This window comes from Myripristis murdjan, chromosome 13, assembly GCF_902150065.1.
Source record: "Myripristis murdjan chromosome 13, fMyrMur1.1, whole genome shotgun sequence".
NCBI classification, from domain to species: Eukaryota; Metazoa; Chordata; class Actinopteri; order Holocentriformes; family Holocentridae; genus Myripristis; species Myripristis murdjan.
Window position 1 is genome coordinate 10,808,519 of NC_043992.1, and position 24,548 is coordinate 10,833,066.

Consider the following 24,548-nt stretch of genomic DNA (forward strand, 5'->3'; position numbering starts at 1 on the left):
AATTAATGTGCCCTGTAAAAATAAAACTGTACATAAAATAAATTGTCTACACTTTAGATGGGGAGATGAGTGAGAGTGATATTTTCTATTAGTGATTCTCAACCATTTATGATTTTGTTGGCGACCCTGGCCCGTTGGACCCCCTCAGAGACCCCTGGAACCTCCTCCAGGATCCCTGCTGCTCCAACTTTGAGGATCCACAAGCTAACAAACAAAAAAATATTTTACTCTATATAATTGGGGAAGGTGACTTTTCACTCGGGGAAAAAAAAAAAAAAAAATTCACACAGCCTGTGTTTCCTAATGCCCCACGACGGACTAAGGAGTGCAGCGGAAGGTTAAACTCCACAGCCAGCTCCCGCGGAAGGATATGATATAAATCAGGACCATGGTACTAGTTTCCAGCATTGTTTAACGCAACGTCAGGGCGAGAGGAGCTGCCCTCTGACATGATGTGACAGAGCGATACAGTTAGAAAAACTAGACAGCTTATTTCAGCTGGGGACACTAGTCCAACCTTAAAGGACAGTCATTTGAATCCGTGGCAATTTCTAATGGTTGTTAAGCTCTCAGACTCGACTGCGAAGAAGAGACGAAGTGTTGTTATGTGTCACACGGATAAAATTAATGTCCATCGTGCAAACGTTGTCAAAGGGAAGAGAAATGTGTCTTGTGGAGTCGGATATCTCGGCCAAGTGGACAGATAGTAAGGAATAACGCCTTGAGACAGACACCAGTTTGATGTTGACAGTTGTTTGTGTTGCATCCTTCACATTTTGCGAAGCTAACTGTCCACTAGCTAGCTAATTTTGGCTAGCTGTCTTGTCGTCTTGTATTTTTTATATATATATATTTGTTTCAGTCTAAGCTATTAAGTTGACACGTAACGTCAGACAAGGTGCAGCGATAATTCCGTCTTTTCTGTTATTGCTAGCATGTTTGCAGAGAGTAACAACAAGCAGTATGACGCTGGACGTAACGTTAACGGCGGGGTTATGTCACTGTCAGGCTAGCAGATAGCTGAGGGTGTCTGCAGCTGCCTGCCTTCTGTCTTTGCATGTAAATAAATGTTCACAAGGCTTGACATCATGTAGCCCGTCCATTTGAACACGTTAGATCACCGAGGAGACAAACTGAGCTAGAGTAACGCAGAGCGGGATTGCTGGTTATCCAACTGGGTCAAAGGATGACAGCTGGCACTGTTACTGTGTAGCTCAGGATTGTGGCTAGCCATGCCTCAAGCCGTCTGCTCTGTTTGACAAGTGGACATACAAGCATCCCGACCCACTGACAGGGCATCTGAAGCATGATGTCCCGTTTGCGTCCTTAAATCAAGCAATAAGGCTTATATCAGAGAAGAGTTGACGGACAGCAATGCCAAGTCAGCCTGTCACGAAATAAACCTGCGGTGCAGCAAATATCATCAGGACGAGCTGGAAGTGGACAGTTTGCATCGGGATTATTTTCTCAAGTCAAGTGAAGAGGAGATCAGGCTGAGAGCCCAGCATCAGCTGGACCAGCAGTCTTTTTTTAAAACAATGGAACCAGTGGGGGATTTCGAGTACAGCAGAAAAGACCTTGTGGGACATGGAGCTTTCGCCGTGGTGTTCAAAGGGAGACACAGGAAGGTAAATAACTCGCCTGCAATGCTTTTCTTACCCGTCCCCTCCCTCTTTTCCTCAGAGAGAAAAAGGGGGCCAAGTGACAGCTTCATTTGTAAATCTGGGTCAGTGGCAATGCAGAATGCAGCGAGAAGAGTCCTACAGCAGCATCTCTGTGCTGTCACCCTTTCTGGTGATGTTCATCATGGATACAGATGAACCATTTGATACTAATCCAGTTCACCCGATTCAACATACAGTAGGCTGTGACAGTGGATTTCAGTATTATTTCATCATCCTGGTATTATTTTGAGGTGTATATTTAAGGTGGTGTGCTCATTCATGAAACAGGATGAGTCAGGCAGCAGTGAATGACTTGCTGACGTATTGAGGGGGGTGGGGGATGAGGTGCAGTGTTTTTCCTCTCTGTTTTTAAGGATAGGAGCCCTTCTTATGTAAGCGCAAGGCAGGGTTCATTCATACCCATCCCTGTGTAACTATTAGCTTATTAATAGGATGAAACTGGATTAAATCATTGTTAAATTATATCAGGGTGTGGTTTTCTGTAAGGCCCAGAAGGGCTCAGGAATGGTGAGATTGTTTGTGTGTGTGTGCGAGAGAGAGAGATGCAGTAAATGACATCATTGGCCACCTTTCCCACTCCTGAGAAACAGATGGTACTGAATTCCTCAATGAAAGCACATTAGAGCAGCCGCACTCCCTGTCATAGTCTGGGGATAGCAGGTTACTCGTCTTGGTCTGGCTGATGAGTGGAATCAGTAACAGGCTGCAAACTGAACTGAGTGAAGATCTGCGAATCGTCCAGCCATCACTGGAGGCAGTGCACTATGTGAGCTGTATTCATCCACTGGTCATCACATGACCACCACCACCCCTGTGTTAAAATGAACCAGGCAGGTGATTAGTGTAATTATAACTTCTAGCATCTGCATGCCATGGAGCCTATTTATAGTTTATAGGATTATTTCCACCTTGGTCTGAGGAACAGGGAGGTTACTGTCACCTGCATGCAACAGAGGTGATGGATTGCCTCATCCCTTAAGCAATGTTAGTTGTTAGGCAATGAGCTCCTGTTATACTGCGCACATAGGATCAGCCTATTTAGCATTTAGAGTCGTCAGAGATAAGGCAATTATATAGACCAGAGTGGCTGCCTTGTATTTGAAAGAAGTCTCTTTATGATATGAAAAGATATGGTTTGGTCCCAGAGGCCCATTAAAGATCATAATTAAATGAAAACAAACTTCAGCTTGTTGGCTAATTTTCCACAACATAACACAGTTAATTAACAGTTAATTGCAGTTGATTAATTGTGAATGCCAAGAAAATGACAAACCTTTTATTTACTTGTATTTTTATATCAATATCTCCTGACTTTTTACTGGAACGCAGGTCTGTAGTGGTTACTGCATGGCCAACAGATGTACATAAAAATTCAACCAGTAATGCCATCACATTATTTTGAGCAAATAATCACCCAGCCTACATAATAAACTGCAGCCTAACACCTTTCAAAGTCAAGTTCCATCATAGTATAATGGTGAAAATCCGGCTAACTTCTCCCAAGACACCATGGCTGATTTATTTTGAAGAATCTGCAATCGTGAAGTTCTAGATTATGTGGCAAAGTATTTTTGTTTGCATTTAGGACATAATGGCCTATTTCCATTTCAGTTAATGGCTCAGCCGCTGTAAAAATGGTATTGCTAAAACTGTGCCAATACACAAATTTCTAGTGGAGTTTGGAATATACTGATTTACCAGACACAGCTAGTTCCTTCCTCTCCACATCACGTTCCACATCAACATCCTCTGTCAGCGTGGAATTATGGAAGCAATACACCATGGAAATGCTGTGTCCCTGTGAGTTTAAAGTAGAATTGAACTTTGGTAGAGTGTTAGGTTGTATAGTTACGTGGACATGATATGAGTCCAGTATGAGTCCAGACTGCTGATCCACAATACTGTGTTTGTGTCGCTCCATTCACTTTAATAGCATGCCAAAACAAGTCCCAAAATAACACTGGGCACATACAGTAAATGAGAGTGAACAAATTGGATTATGCCAATCTAAAAAACAATAAGCCCCGGTACCCATTTTGTTTTGTGTAATTACAGTGGTCCTTCCTGGTGCAAGGTTACTATTTGCAGACACTACCTGCCAGATCTACTTTCCAATCAAAACAAAAACAATAAAAAAAACAGTTTAATTTCCCTTTTTTTTTTTTTTTTTTTTTTAAATGTTCATGTTGGTCGTGTTATTTTGGAACCTGTCTTGTGAATGGAGAGACACAAATACAGTATTGTAGATTAGCAGCCCTGAGGACTATGGATCAGCTAATGAGGATATTTCACCACTAGGGCTGTGCCATGCCATATTGTTCATGACAATACAGGTATAAATTTGTTCATGAAAAAAGTGTCATATCATGATATCAACGATATAGCATTATGATGACATGCTGATGGTTTTGCATACCCTACCGCACAGCCTCCAGCGTTCTACCACCACAACAACAAACAGAGCAGGAATCAGTTCAGTGTTTTCCACAAAGCCCAGGTATATTAACAGCTGCCCAAATGTACTGCAAGTGAACCCATTGAGGGTTTCACATTAGCTCCATTAGTTTCACATCACTTATTCACATCACAAATTAGCATGAATTTTTGTGATATTATTTCAAGTCTATATCGCCCACCCCTACTCACCACCATGTGGACTCATATGACACCCAGGTAACTGTACAACCCAACACTCTGCCATAGTTCATGCGGAATGCATGCTGTTCAGAATGATATACTGATTCATCTGAACTGCTGGACAAGAATATTTTAACAAACCCAACCCTAATCCAGATGTTTTTATGTCTTCTTGGACGATGTGCCGTTTCATGCCAATAGTGCTGATCTGTCCGTCTGTCACAGCAGCTTCGGCTTACAAGTTGACACAGCATTGCTGACGCTAATCTCTTTCTTGCTCACACCACCATAATCGCCTGTGATTCATAAATGAGATCATCTGTGACTCTGGAAAAAGAAATCATCCCCCATCTTTACCGGACGTTTTCCATCAGCAGATAATGCTTACTCTGCACTACTCGGTTGTCCATTATGTGTCACGCCACCAAGCCATCAGTTTGGTTTCATAGAAAGCACGCCCCCGTTCACAGTCCCCCCACTGCATCATTACATGATAGGCCAGTGGGATCGTATCTTTTTCTTCGGGTGTACTGTTTGCAGCTCAGTGTCAGTCACACCTGACTGGGCAGACTGTCAGTGAGATAGACATGGATGCAGCTCAGCTGGCAGTGTATGTCACACATGCACACAGGCACACATACTGCCACATGAGCTCGTGCCATTTTCTATGCCAAGCCTTAGGCGGAGTACACCCGCAGAACAAGAACATCTCCTATTAACCTAGATTCATTTGGAAAGCATCCTTTTTTATTCATAGAATTCTTTCTTCAGCTTCTCATCTGACTGATCATATGTACAGTTTTGTTTCAGTTGTCCTTGCTGAAGCTCAGTCTCTCTGTTTTTGGCTCAAGGGCAAAGGAGCACACCAGTGTTGCTCCTCAGGCCATATATCTGTACTCTTAGTAGGGCGTGGGACATGTGCAGCAGATGTACTGAGAGCCTTTCGACTCACGTGAACTCCAAACGTCTTTTTATACCCACTCCAGGAGCTCATGTGGAAACAGTATCTCAGCCGGGGGAAAAAAATAGGTCTCTCTGCTCTCACTTAGCCTTCAGCATAAAGTAGGCTGCCTCTCGCTCTAGCTGTCATTTGAGTGCCTCGTCATTCAGCGCGGCGGGGCGGTGAGTCTGTCAGAAACCCAAGTGACCCGGTGTTATTGGCACAGCTAAGATTTCCGCCGTCCTCCTAGCCATCTCTCACACAATGATGCTGACAGTGCGATTACGGCCAGCTGTCTGGCTTTCTACACAACACACAGAGACACACACATTGCACTTGACCTTAAAGGAAAAACACTCAAATGGTGTTCTAAAACACAGCTATTGGCAAAGTACCTTGCATTTCTGGGTCACTTTTGTTGTTTGGTGGAGCATTTTTCCATCAGAGCTGCAATGAAGATCGACATTTTTTTTTGTCTGCATCTTCATACATAAATGTCAGGTTTGGGTTGTCAGTCCCTATGGATCAAAGAAGAAGAATGTCTTTTTTGAGTCACCATGATTATATTGATGTATTTGTGTTTTCTCTATTGGTTGTACAAAGTGATTACACAGTAGGAGTAGACAACTGACTTCACCAAATAAGTAAATTACATTACTTAAATACACAGTATACCTCCTGGTAAGGATCACCACAAAGGGTGTTTTTTTTTTAAAGTAATTATTGTGAGACAGAACACATTTAAAGGGGTTTTAACAAGTTTCTTGTCTCCCATTGTCCTCTGCACTCTGTAGAAAACGGATTGGGAGGTGGCCATCAAAAGCATTAACAAGAAGAACTTATCCAAGTCCCAGATCCTTCTTGGCAAGGAAATCAAAATCCTGAAGGTGAGTGTCCCACTTAATTGCTTCTCACTTATCTCCTGATCAAACTTGACTTGACATCGACCTTGTGTGAGTCATGTGTGAGGTGCCTTTGAAGGAAAAGGGCCTTGACTTCCTTGGAACATGTCAATCAAAGTGATCACATCATCTATAGTTAATGGTGCTGGCGTAGTTAATGCATCTTGTTCTTCTGCTGTTTTTATACCCAGGAACTACAGCATGAAAACATTGTGGCACTTTACGACGTCCAGGTACGTTCTTGTTTTCTACATTGAGATGAGATAAGCTCAAAGGGACTTCCAGTAATCTGTGACTTTTATGATCAATAAGAGTACAAGTCATGGTAGCCTGCAATTGACACAAACAATTAAGTCACACTTTCATATTAGAGAGGAATAAGTTGGCTAATCAGCCAGTGAAGAGGCAATATATCACCATGCTAAATACTGTAATCATACTGCTCTGTCATTTCCAGTAGGTGGGGAGTTTTAATTGCAAAACAGAGTATGGAAAGTCAGTTTTGAAAGTGAAAAATCTTTGCAGAGTCATTTGTAATCAACAGCTCTGTCAAACCCTTGCAGATGTAGTCATGTTTTGCTGTTGGACAAAAAACAATAAATTATTACACCTTAATGTCAAGTCAGTGGCCTTTAGTTGAGAAATATCACAGCAGCAGCTAGCAGTGTGGCTGGTAGAATAATTCATAGAATTGATAGAAAGTAGAAATTATCTTCCTTTTGGTTACTCAGGATTAAATGGTCAAGAGGACGTGTCCAGTATTATTAGACAAAAAGCGTGATGAATATGGGTCAATATGTCTCTATTGACTGTTGGCAAAGGTCCTGTCTCTGCTTCAGTATTAATGGGGCATCACTCAGGAAAAACCTGCATTTAGATACTGGAATCTCCATCCACAAATTCCCAGTGGAGTTCCAAGTAGATCAATGTTGCTGTTGGCCTTTTCCCTCACAAACAGCAAGCCCTTCAGTGGCATGCTGAGTTAGCCCGCCTTACATCTGCATTTGACACTGCTGGTTGATTCAGGGTCATGCTATTGCAGAGGATCAATCCCACCACTCTCATTGCAGGATGTGCACTCTGTAGCATCTGCAGCGTTGGTTTTGAGGACACAATTTAGTTGTACTGCAAGCCTCAAATGTTTTTTTTTTCTTGAAACCAAATATTTAATCATTCCTTTTGGATCAAAGCCAGCAAATGAGAATGAAGTACTTAACTGTGGACATGCTGAATTCGGATCATCATCTGTTGTTGCCGATATCTACAAATTCACTCAAATCATTCATTGTGAAGAGGATAACTTGCAGTTTTTGCAGACTTTTTTTTTTTTTTTGGCAGAGAGAAGGGTATTTGAGCCATTGGGCTGGAAACACTTAACATTTCTGGAGGTGTTAACCTTTAAGATAGAAGACTATAGTGGGCGTTACCTCCACGTACAAGTGCATGTATTGAATGCAGATTATTTTTTATGCACTAAATGGACAATTCTCTTTTTCTTTGGGATTACTAATCAAAACATGGTAAACATCATTTTATGCTTCATAGTGTTGTATTTGACTTTACATAGTCAGATTGATTTGACAGCTGCTCCTCCCTCTCCCTCCATTGCAGTGAGGGAGACAGAGTGGGACTGAAACTGGGGGCCCTGTCATGCTTTGGCTGACAAAACTACTTCTAGGTCTTGAGAATTAATCTTAAGAATTACATAAGCGCTGCTCACATGATGGCATGTGACTGGCTAATGGCCAACACCAGACCAGCACACAGTGTTCAGTCTGTCATGTTGTCATCATGGGTGATTTCTCAAAAAAACACCCTTTACAACGGGCCTCCATAGCGCCTATACACATTGAGCATGTTTACATGCACACCATATTCCTGTATTATTCAGAATATCTGCAATATTCCGGTTGCACACAAGTCATGTAAACACGTACCGAACACGATTAAGGTCATATTCCGGTTGGAGAATATTCCGAATAAGACCCCTGGCATATGCCTGTTCTAACCAGAATATTGTGCCATGTAAACACCTTAATCGGAAAATGCCCCGTACCGGAATATTCAGTTACGTCTGCACATGCTCTATTCACAATGAATCCTGGGGCGTCTTTGTTGCTATGGTTACTGCAAGCAGGGAGAACGACATGGCGAGCAGCATGGCGAAAAGCAGCAAGAGCCAGTATTTTTGGAGTGAGGAGGAGACTGCAGTCTGCCTTCAGCTAATGAAAGACTTAAATATCATGGAGTATATCGATGGGAGCAAACACAGAAATAGCGACAGCTTCTTCTTCTTCTTCTGTATTTCCAGCAGACCAGACGCCTATACGTGTACTGCTGCCCCCGCAGGTTGAGTGTTGCATTACATAAGAGCGTGGAATACGCCGAGACACGGGAATATCCCAAGTAACATGTAAATGGAATACTCCAGTTGCTTATTTGGAAAATTACCTTAACCAGAATATTGACCCGAATCGGAATATGGTGTGCATGTAAACGTAGTCATTGTTGAAGAAAGCTTGATGCACTCTCACGGTCTTAAAGGTTTGCTCAAATCAACCACTTTTAACAGTTTTGGCATGGCTGTGAAACTGTTGATCTTCACGTTAAAGGACCGTGATGCAGTTTGCTTCTGAAATGCTTGGGTTAACACAGGTCTGACCTCCTCTGTCTTCTGGTTGGTTAAATGGGCTCCATTCTTAGTGTCTAGTAGTCCCACCATCAAAGAGCCTTCATATTATTGGCCAATATACAGTGCAATATCACTTTTACAGATATATTTGTACTCTGACATATTCCATCAACAGTTGCTGGCAAAATATTGACATAAATACACATTGCTATCAGCAGAACATTTGACTATGTAGCTTCTGAAGTTTACTCTCTCCAACATCTGTCACCGGTCCTGTATGCATTTGGAATGCTGCTCTTACAGTACCGGGTGTTCAGACTGCAAGCAACCTGCTTGATAGAGAGTTAAGGTTGGGATTCTCTTAATTCTGACTGATTTGGGGTGAAACAAGAGTCTCTGAATGCACCTGTGTAGTGGTCTCTGACAGCTGTTAGTTTTCAACAAGGAAATGGAGCACTTTTTGCTCTTTGATGTTGCTTTTCATAACGTTAACACAAGACTCTAGACTACGACCAACCATTTTTTGAGAATGTGCGACTTAAAATTTCACATGGTCGTTTTCTTGCAAGTGCATAGGATTCATATCCTCCAAAGTTGAGGATGAAACAATCCATTTAACCAATGTTACTTTGTTACAAAAATGTAGCATGCTATAGCTGATTATGTTAAAAAGCAAAATAAGGAGAGAGAGGAGGAGGAGGAGGCTGGTGGGGAGGGAGAGCCAACGAGAGGTTTTGAAATCAGACGCCACTGATGATGAAAGTGCAAGCAAGGAGAGACTGACTGATGGCATGTTCAGGCCGCACGCAGACGAGCCATGAAACGTAAATTCACTCACGTGTAGGAGCTTGGCTGTTCACATTAGAAAGTATTTTTTCAGGACAGATTATACATTAATCTTCTTTTTCTCTCCCCATGTGTGCTGTGTTGTCTCACTGTCCCTCTCTCACTGTACCTGCTATCTCTCTCTCAGCATGTAATTTAATGGTTGAGCCTGCATGGTTCTCATGGTCGGACTGTGTATAGGCAGGATTTTAGTTATTGGAGCTCTAGACATGAAGCTGTTTGCCTCTGACAGATAACATGTTTTCAGTGGAGATGGAAGTAACTGTAAGACAGACCTGCCAATAAGGAAACCATGTGGACTATATTTTCAAAGGTATGTCTGTTGACCAATCAGACACAGCAGTGACACTATTTATAACAAATATAGTTGGCGGGCAGATTCTGAAATGTTATTTAAGTCTGGAGAAAATCAGCGCAGAAAATCAGAAGTCTACGATGTGTTTTCAGCATGTTTTCTTGTGAAATTCGCTCATGGCGTGTTGAGATAGTAAACTAGACACCAAAACTGTCTCATGAGCTCTCCATGGTGCGTCCGGTCTTAACTGTACCAAAAAAAAAGGGTGTAAAGGGTGTGAAAGCTGGTAGCACTGGAAAAGTTAGTCTGGAGCCCTGTATCATTGGTTTGCTGAGATGACTAAGCTAGCTAGCAAAGATAGCTGAATCTGCTCCTAGGTATTTGCTTGCTCACAAAGGCCTTATCAGCAGTTGAGATATATTGGAAGTTGTTTTGCTCTCCAGCATCTGTAGCTTTGGGATTGACTATATAAAGAATTGGGTGCACTCCCGACAAGGAGAGATGAAGGGAGAAGTGTAGAGGGAGGCTCTTGAAGTGATGACAAAACTCTTCCCACATGGTCAAGGCACTTCCTGTGTTTGTATAATCCTCCCACAGGGACCTCGCTGATCAGTCCATCCACAGCTCTCTTCATCCCTCCTTCAGTGCTTCTGATGTTCAAACCTGTTCCAGAGGCACATGGCTCAGGAGCCCAGTCATAACGCAGCAGACAGGATAGAGTTGGGAAAAGCACCTTCTGTCATTGGTTTCATCAGACTTTTCTTTCTGGGAACATTAACATAATCTGATCATGGTTTTGACAACTGGCTCTCTTGGTCTTTGATGTTGAAATCCAACATAAGCAGGCAGCTTCCTTAACTATAAGTGCTATTGACCTGAAATAGAAAAATAAATTAACTTGTTTTTTTTTTTTCAACATAGGGCTTGTGTTAATATATATTTATAGGCAGTTAAAAATGTCTTTTGCTACATTACAAAATACAGATGGATTCTTGCATGTCTTACATGTATGCCCTGGAGACAATATATGAACTTTTGTTACTGTTAGGCAGCTTGATAGTATCTTACCACAGTTGGTATCATGAGATGTAGAAAATATTCTGTGCAAATCTGTAAGAAAATCTTTTTCAAGCCTTTTTTATGAGGCCATTGCTGCAGCTCTTTGACGTGGCTCTGACATGCCAGGGACAAAGACCATGGAGACACAAAGGATTTGGCACCAGACAGGAATTGGTATACTGATGCTGTTTTTTTTTTTTTCTTGATGCATGCTCAACCCCTCAAAGCCCACTTTGTTAATTATGGTGTTGGAGTTAGTTTCCTCATGGCTTCTCTCTTTGTTTCTTCATTTTACTTGCTTGGTTTCTCTCACCTCTCCCCCCCGTTTTTGCCTCTGACATTGACTTGTCTAGTTCAGCTCAGCTTTGGGCACAGCCTCTCTCCTTCTCTACCATCTGGCTGTACTTTCCACCTCCTTCTTTCTCTCCAGTCTTGTTCTCTCTGTCTTGGTATCTGGTGTTATGTTGTGTATGCCCCGTCTCTGTCACCATATAAATAGAGCCTGGTGTGTTGTAGCCCTTTATTGACAGAAGAAAACAGCAGCTGTCGTTTTCTTCACCTCTTTTTCTCTTTTTCATTCCCTCTTTATCTTTTCAGTGTATTGGGCTCTTTGTATCAGTCCCTGTCTTTCATTTTTTTGTATTCCCCTCCTGCTCTCCGCCAACCCTCCCTCCTACCCTCCATGGTTGGCATCTTCCCAGCCTCATCAGCTGTTTTGGTTGGTAGGAACCACGTGCCGTGTGACTGGGTTTACCCAACAAAGCAGGAAATCTAACCCAGGCTGGCTTGTCTGTCTGTCAGGAGTGGCTTGCCTTCTCAACGATATATGACGTGGAACTGCTTCAACTTGTATTTTTGTCCTGCTAAAGTGCCTTTTTAAATTAGTCGCTTATTTTAAGGAGGATTGAAAGAGAACAACTCAGTCCTTTTGCATCATTCTCTGTTTGGGAAGAGATTTAATTTTCCTGGATTACTTTCAATTCTTAGGTGCCAGCCCACTATACTTTCAGAGGGCCCTTTAAGACCCCCTGTCAGTTTTACTGCAGTTTGTGCTCCTTGATGTGAAAAGGGGCGAATAGCTTCATGAGACTGCAAAGGGTAACTGCTGTTTCAATTAGAAGTGGCTTATCATCTGAATCTTTTCGGTTAATCGTGGTCTGTTTTCAAAACACCATCCGTTTAGCTAATATGACAGCCATTACCAGCGGTTATTCATCTGCATCTAAGTGATGTTTGAAGATCAGTGGGAGCTTCCCTCGTGTTGAATCAAGGCATTATTGAGCATGCCAGATATACCCTGGTTGTGACTTTTAATTTGGTCTATAAATTTCCCTGAAGAGCCAGCCTTCACACGATGTTTGACTGCAGTTTGTTTCAGAAGCCACAGGATGTTTTTATATTGTTCACACGTGTGAAAATTGCTGACAGATCCCTTGGAGTTCACTTTAGGGAGTCAAATTTTGGGATCTGTTTTTGGGTATGGGACTTACCATAAAACTGGACTGTTAATCAAGCCATGTTAACAGTGTACTGCCTTTTTCACAGGCTACAGATGAAATATAGGGGAAGGTTTGTGATCTTTTCCCTCTCTACTCTGCTCCTCAGCTTATACCTATATAAGATTTGTTTGAACTTTCCCACTGCCCTTGCTTTAGCCAACAGGAAATGGGTTACCTATTTAAAGAGTGATGGAATAAACCATAAATATGGCCTTTCTGTCTCATCTTTATAGCTGTTGAGATATAGGTGGTTAATGTCATGCCTGCAGACAGTCAATGGTGGTTGAGAGGGGGCAGATCCAGGAATCTGTAGGAGCCCCATTAAGGTCGACAATGCTGAGAGGGATTGACCTTTTGAAGAAGCACAGTGCTGTGACCTCAACGTATAGCCGGCTTATACACATTCAGCACGCAATGCAGTGAGTCACCTATAGCTCAGGGTTACAGGTGCACACACAGGGCTGTAGTCCTGACCACGTTACTTGAGTATGAGTCAATTCTAAGACCAGGACACATTAAATTCAAGATCAGATTAGATCCAGGTCCTGTTCAGCATCTGCACTTGCTGTGTATGTGTTGCCATACAAGCAGGTAGAGCAATTCAGTGTGAGTTTTTTTTTTTTATTTTATTTATTGTGGTTGTTAAATTGACCTTAAATTCCAGTTGTCATTAAAAAGGTCTTACAGAGTCTTAAATTTGACTTTTTCAAACTTGTAGAGACCCTGTCAATGACACTTGTATTGCTTCTGCCAGCTTCTTTGAATGCACCAAACCTCAAGTCTCTGTGTGTGAATCACCAACTGGTTAAATGTGGGAAAAATTCCACTTCACCTGCCTGTGCATTGACATAGCCTGTAAAAGACTTGATGTGGGAGTATCTCCACCAAATGACAGGTCGCAGGTTCCTGTTCCTGGCTCCATACTGTGGAGGAGCTCTGCTCACGTGCTGCTTTTAATGACAGTCCTGAGTGCAAGGCAACCTCCTCCATGGAGCTGTTAATGTTAAGCAAGATGTAGCAGAGTGAAGCAGAGAGTCCTAATTATACGATGTTGAGTGTCTAAAGCTGTCTCTCCCTCTCTCTCTTTCTCTTCAGCCCACACTGCACAATGTAGTGCAGCTCAGCCACGTAACTGGGCAAATACACCTTCAAACACCTTCGAAACTTACATTGGAAGTGCGTCTGTTTGGATACATGTTCAGAACCTATCGCCACATGAAATGCCCAAGGTCCAAAATAAGCATCCACCAAGCAACAAAATTTTGCAGGCAGATAAATTAGTAAAGGTCACCCGCAATAGGCTACTGGCCAGTAACTTTGTGAGGCGATAATACATCTGAAAAGTTAGTTACAGTGTTTACGGTAATTGACTTTTCGACTATTTTTTCACACACGGAATAAAGGCAATAGCAAATAAGAAAACAAAACAAATAAAAAAAAAAAAATAAAAAAATAAAACTAGCACAAAAAGGAGAAAATGACCAGTAAGTACACTGTCTTTGAATTTTATCCAGTCAAATCCAAGCAAAACATTGGCTCTGTGTCAAACAGGGCACTGATTGAATGTCTCTTCTGCTATTAAGACTCAGAGTCCAGGTCTGTTTAGACCTTTTTCACAGCAGCTACTTTGACATGATTAGCAGGGTAAACCTCTGTGTTAGTAATGATTTTAAGTAAGGTTCTGTTCCATTTGGATCTAACAGAACCAGAGTCTTGCTATTGTTCATGCTGGTTCATTGGAAAGACTCTGCTGCACTTAACTGAAACAGAGCCTTAATTAATGTCATTAGTAACACCTGCGTTTACCTGCTGTTTCACGTCACAATGACTGCTGTGAAAAAGGTCTGTTGACCAGAAAACCTAATTCTTTAACACAAAATAACTCTGAGAATTATTATTTATAATATTGCTATTAAACCTAATTTTTGCTGTTTTATTTATTTATTTATTTATTTTTATTTTAACCAGTCCTTGGCAAGTGAGCCAAATGGTTAACTTTGAATGTATGAGGTGGAATTTCCTACGTAATACACTCTTGATGAGGGCGCTACACTCAACCAACCGCTTTTTCATACACGCACACAGATTTTATATCCTTGCTCTGTCACCCACACACACAAAACACTGTTTTCATGAGATGTGAAGAAATTGGAGAAGGGAGGGTTAGACCAAGGAGAGATATCACAGCTAAACTTGATGTCAGAACACAAAACATAACAGAGGGAGGAGGAGGAGCTTGGAGGTGGGGGGGGTTTGTTTACAAAGCTCGGCAGCATGGTGGTTTGTGAGGCCATTACAGGGGTCAAGCTTCCAAAACAAAACCTAAACTTCCTGTTGAAGAACATTGTGTTCTAGCCTGGAGAGGGGCCTCTAGCCTGCTCTGTGTGTGTGTGTGTGTGTGTGTGTGTGTGTGTGTGTGTGTCCATTCTCCAAGAGGTAGAGAGTGAGGGCTGTAAGAATGAAGTCGGATGAAAGCAGACAGGGGGGCGTTGCTTATTCTTGGATAGATTCAGTGGGGATTTGGGGAGCTCAGTCGGTTTTCCTAGAAAACCAGCAGCGTGAGCCCCCACATTCCATCATAGGGCTTTTCTGTACAGCCATTAAACTGTCTGGGACGTTAGCCCAGAGGAAAAGCCTGCAGCTGTAATGCTATGTAAGTACACACACACACTGTTCACAGTATGTCCTACCTACCCAGGATTGAACATGTGCTTTTATTACATGTTTCCATGTTTGATCAGCACACATGTTATTTAAGGAAAGCAAACACACTTGCGGTATTTCAGCTGTTTCACATGATCGACAGTGCATTTAGATAACATAACCCACAATTTACATAACACATGGTGTTCACTTGACGTTAAAACAGCAGTAAATGTTAAAGTCATATTATTCTTTGGCTTAAATATAGCATTTAAAATCTTAGATTAACTTTTAGAGGTGTTGAACAGGCTTTGTTGTTCTGTTTATAATGCAGAGAAATACAGTTTAATCTTAACAGCTTAACATTTAACAGTTCAAAGACGCTTTCACTCCTATAGTTTGCTGGCTTTGCTCCAGTTCAGGTGTAAAGTTTTTGCAATTGTCACCAGGTCCAGATGGTTAATGTTCACACTGCCCCGTGTTAAGTGAACCAATCTTTGTAACCAAATGACACATGATTGAACAGTTTGTTCATGTATTGGACAGAAAGTAATATCTCAGTTGCGAATAACATATTGCAACAAGAACAAGGTGCTGTGTTTCCAGAAGTAATCATGAAACATTGTCCTTGGGCCCTCACCTCATTAATGGGCCACGTTTGTCCCTGACTCATTTTGACAGCAGCAGCTCTGTCTGACAGCTTCAGGTGTCAACATCCACTTTCAATCAGCAATACACAACACACTGTGTTCTGGTTCTCTTCATATAGTCATATTGTTTGGTCCACACCGGAGTACAAATGCATGTTTTTACCTCTCTAAATGACACTCAGGAGTTAGAGTAAGTTTAAGTAGTTTTAAAGATGTTTAGTCTTGTCTTAAGCAATTCAATAAAAACTGGAGGTGAGGATGTAATACAGCTTCAGGGATGTAAAATCTGCAATGAGAGCTCATATTGACTGAAAAAGCTAAACACACCTCAAAGAATTTAATTAGTATGGCTTTCAGTGGAGAGTATAGTGACCCATGATGGTCTAAGTGTTTCAGAGCCTGATAAGAATGAAAGTCTGGGGGAAACACTGAATCCTTGCAGTTTATTTAATGTTCAGAAATGGTTTGGCATGAAAATGGTCAAATTAAAATTTACAGCACGAGATGGTGTCATAAAATATTGTCTGTCTACAGCTTCTGTATCAGTTGTCACAAACTCATGTTGGTTTAGGCCTACCCTGTAACACCAGATACACAAAAACACCAAAGGTGCCAAGTATTTGGTTTGTGTTTGTTGCACTTCACAGTCTCATTCCTTGTGTAAAGCTGCGAGGATTAAGGCTGTTACACGACCTGATTTCTAGCAGCTACACGCACCACTACGGGACGCCTGTCCATTTGTGAATGGATTAACACATGGTGTGTTTGAGTGTTGTGTGAGTGTTTGAATGGGAACACCAGCATATCTGCGTGTAACAAACTGTACATTCGCTGTGTCTACAAAAACAAGCGTGCCCTTCCATGGCACAAGATTTAACCAGTCTTTGAAAAACATAAAAGCGTGACCCTCTGACCTCTAGCATGTAATTAGTGTTATTTCATCGCTGCTGGTGACAGAGTGATATGTCACTGCACACTGCTGTTATGTCAAAGCACAGACCGTGTTCCTAAATAACACCCCTTTACTCAGAATAACCTGGATTATCCTCATAGTTTGCGTGACAGATACATGCCGGATTTCCACAAATGCAGACACACACACTCCTCTCCCCCTCCTCCCTCTCCAGTTTGGTCATATCCCTTCCCCCCCTTGGTTCTTATGTAACCCAGCGCTTCTGGAGTTGGGTTGTGACGCAATTGGTGGACTGCTATCCAAAAACACCGTTGCGTGTGGGCTGAGACGAAGTGTTGGCAGTGCCTATAATTTGTGTATGTTTGTGTGTCTCATGTCAAAACAGCACGTCATTTTTAGCGCTGATTGTACAGGGTGGTCGGTTGTCAGATCAGGCTCTCATTACAATAAAATCCCTCCATTTATCCAACAGACAGATGGGTGGCTGTCAAACAGTTTATGGACTGTACATGGGTGATGGTGGATTTCTGTGACGAGTTGATGACAGAAGGGATATTTTTATTGTTGTTGTTTTGTCATATCACTCACCAGGAAAGAATGTTTTTGAGCCTGACACCGTCCTGGCAGCACATCCAAAGTCCACCAGTTTTTTTCAGATATGGCCGTGTGTGAACAATACGTTCCAGCAGAGGTTTGATCATGTAAACAGTTCAAACAGTCGGCAGGTTCATAAACACTCGCCACTACTTCTTCTAAGGCTCTGCAAATAAAGGCTGCCCTGTGTCGTGATGTCGACACCTGCCTCTTGAAATTCCTCTCACTCCTCAGCAATTAGGCAGCTAACCAAACTGAGGTGACCGCAGCAGCCAGGAACAACAAGAGAAAGTGTTTGAAAGAAAAAAAACCCTGAATGAGTGTTTTCTTCTTCCAGTGGTACACCAAGAGCCACTGTTTCTTGGTAATGTTTTTTGTTGATTAGAGACCTGAGTTTGGGTTGTGTAAGGTTGGATCACAGCCCCAGTGATGGATCCCTCATTTGCATTGGTGTGTGTTGGGGTGCTTAGGGAGGGGGTTGTGACATAGCCACTGACATATCAGTTACCCTTGCCCCTCTGGCGTCATGGCTGACTGTGCTCCCCACCCCCAAACCAACCCCACCCCCATTGCTCTGCAGAACACATCCTCATTATGTAATCCCACTCTGGCCCCAGCCCGCATACAGACAGACACACACACACACGCAAATAGTCTTGCTCTCTCCCTCACACACACACACGCACACACACATACATACAGTTAGAATGGATAATGGCAGCCCATCCCCCACCGCCACCTGCCTCATCTGGAGCAAACACTCTATAGGATTGGGCAGGACGGAGCCACTTACTGACCTATCAGACAGTCCCGTTAGCCTCGTGTTTCAGCTCACATGACTCACATGGTGTTTGTTCACATCAGTCCTGTTCTAGTCAGGCCATGGAAACCTATAAGTCTGATAAGCTGTATGTGGAAGGATGGACTGGGTTTCAGCTTGTCTAAACTAAAGGGAGTCCAAGTGAAACTGCAACTTCCATGTTTGTGTTCCAGAAGTAAGAAAACATTATTCCTAGTCCCCCCAGACAGTTTAAATTACAAAGAAATCCAAAAATATGCTAAAACATACTGTGCTTGTGCTCAACAGTATGTAGTGCAGTTCTTGCTTCAGTAGGATCATTCCAGTCAATTTTGCATTCTTAGCATAATATCTACAAACGTATATAATTCAGGTTTCAAAAACTCATTAAATGTTAGAAAAATAAATGTTGACCCTTGAGATAAAAAATGTGAGACATTAATCTTTTGTCTACAAAGACAATAGGCACTCATTAAGCTTTGAATATGAGTAGAACAGCCAGCTGATGATATCTCTGCTTTGCCGAAGGATTGATAAAAATTCCTGTTATTTGAAAATACACAGTTGAACAGAAGCTAAAGGAACAAAGGCCAACCGGGAAGTAGGGGAGGGACTTTGGTTCTCCCATATTCTGCCAGGCTATAGGGAATCAAGCTTCATCCAGGGGATGGGAAGTGTAATCTTGCTGATGGATTTTCTTATTACTGTTGTTGATGAAGAGCATCATGCACACAACCTGACACCTCACACACACATTGAGCACATTCAGGTTTACGTGGAGATGTTATCACAGCACTTGCACACCTGCTAACTGACACACACACACACACACACACACACACACACACACACACACACACACACACACACACACACACACACACACACACACACACACAGGTAATCCAGAGGCCTTCTTTGGTTACTTGACCATCTCTCAGTGCCTCAGCTTCTCAGTGTTAACAAGGTGTCTGTTGTAATTGTCATGTTGCCATGATTCTCAGAACCCTAGTACCCTGAACACACACATTCACACACACATACACGCCCTCTGCATGACCCTGAAACAGGTTCCATCATGCTTCTGCTGCTAGTGTGTGGTACTTGTTCATGGTTTTGGGTTGACCAGTGGTCTATTTTATCTCTGTGTTTACTGGAGCCATGCTTATCAACATTGCTCTCAAATACACATGCATTTATTAGCAGTGTCATAATACTCCAAGTTGCATAGAGACATTTCCAGCTACAACCTTTATAAATAGTAACCGGTGATAATGTATACAGTCACTTCTGTAGCCATCTTTGCATTGTTTTCTGTTGCAGAGTTGCAACTATTGCATCACCAGCTGACTGTATCTCTTCTCTTCCAGGAAACGCCCAACTTTGTTTTCCTCGTCATGGAGGTAAGTGCAGAAATGGATATTCTGACCTATGTTTTCCATCATTTGTACATCATGTGTTCTTCCCCATTTGGCTACTGTAAGCATCGTCACTGTGGTCTCCCTCTCCCTGTTGGCCTGTCGCTCTTCATCTCTTGTTTTCTTTCGCTGCATGTCTTTACTCTCCTTTGTTCACTTGCCAAGAGCCTAACCCTCGGCATCCTCCCCATCCTCTCTGCGAGGCTTGCCCTACCTCCAGTTTCGCAACACTACCAGCTGCCTGCAGGGTTGAAAACAAACTGTCACAGCACCTGAACTTTCTCACTGAAAATACTCGACATGGTTTCTAGGAACCCTGTTCTCCGAAAGGCATTGCTTAAATGTTGTTTTTGGCCTATATTTAGACAGCTTCCCTGAATGTCAGTATGCTCCGTCTCACTTTCCACCTGATGAGAAGTTAATCGTTTTGGAGCTTGTGTACATGTGTGTTTTGATTGATAGCCGTAGGACGTAAGAGTATCTTGACTTGCTTTTCATCATCTGTTGTTTTCAGAGCTAACCAACCAGAGCTAAATGAATGCTCTAGACTAGTGGTTCTCAAACTGGGGTTTGGGACCCTGCAGGGGATCGTGAGATAATTTTTGGGGTCGTAAGATTATTAAGACATAAGTGAAAGAAATTGTCATGATTGTTTTTTTCATAAGTTGCTCTTTTTCCTGTTTTCTGGTGGAATAGTGAGTAGTTTTAAAATGTGAGGTAGGTCATTCTTAAAGTGGACTGTTCACCTCGCTGCATAAGCAGCCTCTGGGGGGGTCATGTGTAGGCATCACAAACCCCAAATGTTGAGAACAACTGGTCTAGACAAACAGAGAATTTGTCTCTCTGTGAGTTATATTTTCATTCTCAACTCGTTACCTGATAGTTTCAGGGGTATTACTTGGGATACATTATTCCAGATAACCTCTGCATGAAGGGAACAGAAACATAGGAATTGCCCACAAGTTGTATCGAATTTGAAGCAGCTTGTTTGATGCAATACTGAAGACACCGACAATTATGCTAAAGGTGGCGGTGGCGCTTTGTGTTTTGCTTAGTAGGAAAAGGCTCGTCTTACTCAAAGGGTAATGGAAGTATCAGATGAGTTTCTCATAAAGAGAAGACTGCATTGAGCGTGGTTCACACCCATTGAATAGGATACTGTTCAGAGGGACACGGTGCCCTTTTCAGCAGACAATCTGAAGCAAAAAAAAAAAAAAAACAAAAAAACCCAAAAAGACTATTTGTTTGTTCAAACAGCACAGTTACCTTCCATTAAGTCTTGAAAGGACAATGTTTGTCCTGGAACATTCAGTGCTGCGCTCTGCCAGCATAGCAGACATGGTTTGAACCGGGCTCACATAAACTTGTAGCAGATGACATGTAAACTTACTGTGTCAGCCCTTAGCCCAGTGCGTTTCTTTTTTTTCATGCTGATATCTAAGATGAATTGTCAGCAGCAGACAAAAGTGCAGGTCTCCATCTTATTGTTTGTGTCTTTTCTTTGCTGTCAGTAAACCATAAACCCTGACAACATAGCATTTAGCTGACATCATTAGCATACCTTTCTGTGGCATCCCAGTATCTTTACTTGTTATAATATCAATGCAAAGCTTTACACCTTGTTCAGCATAACACATCACTTACATTTTAGAGTGTCATTTTAAGCCTCCTCTGCTGTTCACATATGATGTGTGATCATGGCCTGCATCAGATCCAGCAAGTGTTAAACCAGCTTACCACCTCTAAATTGCAACATACACAAAAAACCTTGAAATTATTAGCAGATGAACGAGATAACAGCTGTGCAAGTTAGCAAGAGACCACACTCAGGAAATGAGTAACACAACAAAACATACCTGGTAAATGCTTCATGGCTGAAACTCTTCTCTAAACTTCCAATTTAAATTTCAAGGATTTGACCTACTCTGTCTTACTAAGCTGTAACTCCATGAAAGGGAAACAATTGGCGGCTTAATGCACAGGCATTGGATGTGATGATGCAGATCAGCTAAGGCCAGAGCAAACTCAGCTTTGATCCGAAGAAGCAACAACTAGATAGCTTAACACCATGGATTTGAATGGCAGTTTGACTGCCAAAGGGATGAACTGATGTGTAGTGGATTAGCAATAATAGCTACTACGATTATTCAGTGTTTTACTGTAATTCATTTCTGGCTGTAATTTCACTCACTCTCGCCTGCTTGCTTATTCACTCAGCCTGTCAGTCTCCCTCTACCGCTCCACTCACCCCACCCCACCCTCATCCCTCTCTTCCTCTTGTCCCTCATGAGCGCGTACCGCACCCAAGCAGAGGTTGTCAGCACTGATAAAGCTACATCCCCTCATCAGATTAATTGATGAGCCTGCTGGGTTTAGCATGGGCTACAATGGGAACACACACACATGTTGTACCACAGTGTGCTCTCAGCTTGATATTGTTAATCCTGAATTTGTCTCTGTTCACACAGTGTTGCTGATAGTGGTTGTTTGTTTGTCTCCCATACACACACAGTACTGTAATGGAGGCGATCTGGCTGACTATCTGCAAGGTAAGCATCACTTTAATCTCCCTATCACACGCACACATTATTATTCATCAAAACAAAGTTACTAATGCTGCAGAGGAGAGATGGCCATGTGACTGGAGCTGTTATGTGTGTGTGTGTGTTTGTGTGTGTTTGTGTGTGTGTGTTTGTGTGTGTGTGTGTGTGTGTGTGTGTTTGTGTGGGAATCTGTGCATGTGATTTATTATGTCTGTAAGGCTGGGTGTATGGGGTGATGTGTGTGCAAATGAGTGTGTGGGATAATGTGTGGCTGTACTGTATGTGGGGATGTTCATGACTGTGATGTGTGTGTGTGTGTGTGTGTCCATGCTTGCTATGTGATGGATGCGTGTAGGAACAACTGCAGCTTTGCACAAAGAGCGCCTTCTTCTAGTTCAGAGCCAGTTAGCACAGTGCTGACGCCACTGGTCTATAACAAATTATGATGCCTAATCACACAGCAGTAAGTGAAATGAAACATAATGGGCAGTGAAATTGATGTTATGGAAGTTCATTGAGTTTGACATGGTTGGGACTTGCAATATTAGTGCCCTGCTCCAGGGGCAATCAGTGAAAATGTAAAATTCCAGAATGCAATGGTGAAATGCATCATTCTTCTAAGTTTCATCAGAGGCCGATCAGCGGGTTATGAGATAGAGCATGTGACACAAGAACAAAAGAATGAAAGGACACACTGATCCATAGCCTCTCCCCCAATTAGTCTGCTGTTTCAGCTATTAGTTTTCTGTTACCACTAGAGTGTAGCCATCTTGAATTTGCATTGCCACTGACATCATGGGTGTAAGATGTCTTGCTGTGACAGCTATGGTCTAGGATTACCAGTTGGACCACCCAAATGTCTTTGTCGTGTTGTATATCTTACTTTTCACAATATAGATAGCAGACCAAGTGAAGATATTAAATATAACTCCATGAAACTAATGACAATTGTAAAACCACTTTTGAAGGATTTTAATTCTGGAGTGACTTAAAGTCCTTATAGGCGTTTTTTTAAATCCCAGGAGGGAAGACTTTCCTTATCGATCCAGTATCTCAACAGAAATCGAGCACCTCTTCCCCAGTTACCCCCTGCCCCAAATTTGAACTGCCTGTAGGCTATCAACCCAAAGGGCCTGATAAAGACATAGCGATTAGATATGAGGTCAAAGACTTACTGTATCTCAAAGCAAGTTGTGTTTTACAGCATGAATCTAATTCCCTCATTTTGTTGCTAAACTGAAAAATGCTTGGTTGCAGAAAACTAGGCCTGGTCCCACATCACACCTGTTCTGCAATTATGGCACAGTTGTGCATTGCAATTGTCAAACATTATCAAACAATAGTTTGTAGTTTTAGCTACTTTTTTAGTTATATCTCATCTTTTAGCTTTAGAACTGTAATCCATCCCTCATGTGACATAGATATTGAGAGTCAAACCCATGATACCCTCACAATTTGTAATTTTGTTTCTCACATTGCATTTATATCAGATTAAAACCTGAATGTCAGTGTATGCCTTGCCACTGCTTTCTTAAATAACCCCAAGTATATGTAACGCTGTGCCATAAAGCTGCTGATTGTCTTGCTGTAATGACTCAAGTAGAGCACCGCTGATAGTATTTACATAATAGTGTGGGTCACGGTCAAACGACAGGGTGGGCCAGGGGTCTTCAGTTGAGTAACAGTCAGGTCTTACTGTATCTCTGTAACCTAATTTTGATTGTGAAATGAAGCCTCAGGGTCAAAGTGGAAACCTGACAGCCCGGTTGACCTGGTGCACGTGGTGTCACAGTGATATTAGCTCTCTGAAGAAAGCTGTACTCGACTGGCTGTCTGAATGCTGAACGCACACACTGTTCTGACTCGGTTCTTATCAGGACAAGGCTCCGGCTTAAAACTTGTGTTTCCACATCACTGAGGCATGGAGTGTTGTGTCACCATGGACCCTCATACATCAAACATCTTCCATTATATAAGAGGATCCTGCAGCAGTATTATTCCAATACTTACACAACTTTTCCTTGTTATAAGTTGGTCCACGGTGGTTGGCAGGGTGCCTCTAAACCCCAAATCCTAGATTGATGTTGATAAGCCTACTGGTTTGATGTATGCCTACATTGTAATCACAATGCCTTGGTGTAGAGAGAGGAATCCTCTTAGTCTAACATCGGATTAGATTTATTTCACTACCACTAGGGACCAGGACCTTTGCTGCGCTAATTTACACTATTTACACAAGGATTATTGCATTAAACTAATTATTAGCAAAAGAGATTCGAGAATAAGTACTTTTTGGGAGTTGCAGTTGTATTTCCTTCAAGTTCAGGGATGCACTTAACAAGCAAGAGCAATTGTAGTGCAGGATGTTAAGAGTGTTTTGCATCATGTGAGTACAGACCAAAGCAAACATTAATGCTGTGTATTAAGGAGCAGGAAGCAATTGAATGAGTTCAGTAGGCAAGTGTTGGGACGGTTATTCAAGATTTATATTTG

At 42.1% G+C, this 24,548-nt stretch overlaps 1 protein-coding gene across 1 annotated transcript in view; it reads left to right on the forward strand.

Moving 5' to 3' along the window:
- Positions 1-421: 421 nt before the first annotated feature.
- The window catches only part of ulk2 (unc-51 like autophagy activating kinase 2), a 49,378-nt gene continuing 25,251 nt past the window's right edge, over positions 422-24,548 (forward strand). The window contains exons 1-5 of the mRNA XM_030066781.1: positions 422-1,628; positions 6,057-6,149; positions 6,356-6,397; positions 19,465-19,497; positions 22,025-22,061. Coding sequence (XP_029922641.1) covers positions 1,539-1,628; positions 6,057-6,149; positions 6,356-6,397; positions 19,465-19,497; positions 22,025-22,061 — 295 coding nt within the window. The 5' untranslated portion in view covers positions 422-1,538. The remainder of the gene's footprint in view (positions 1,629-6,056; positions 6,150-6,355; positions 6,398-19,464; positions 19,498-22,024; positions 22,062-24,548) is intronic.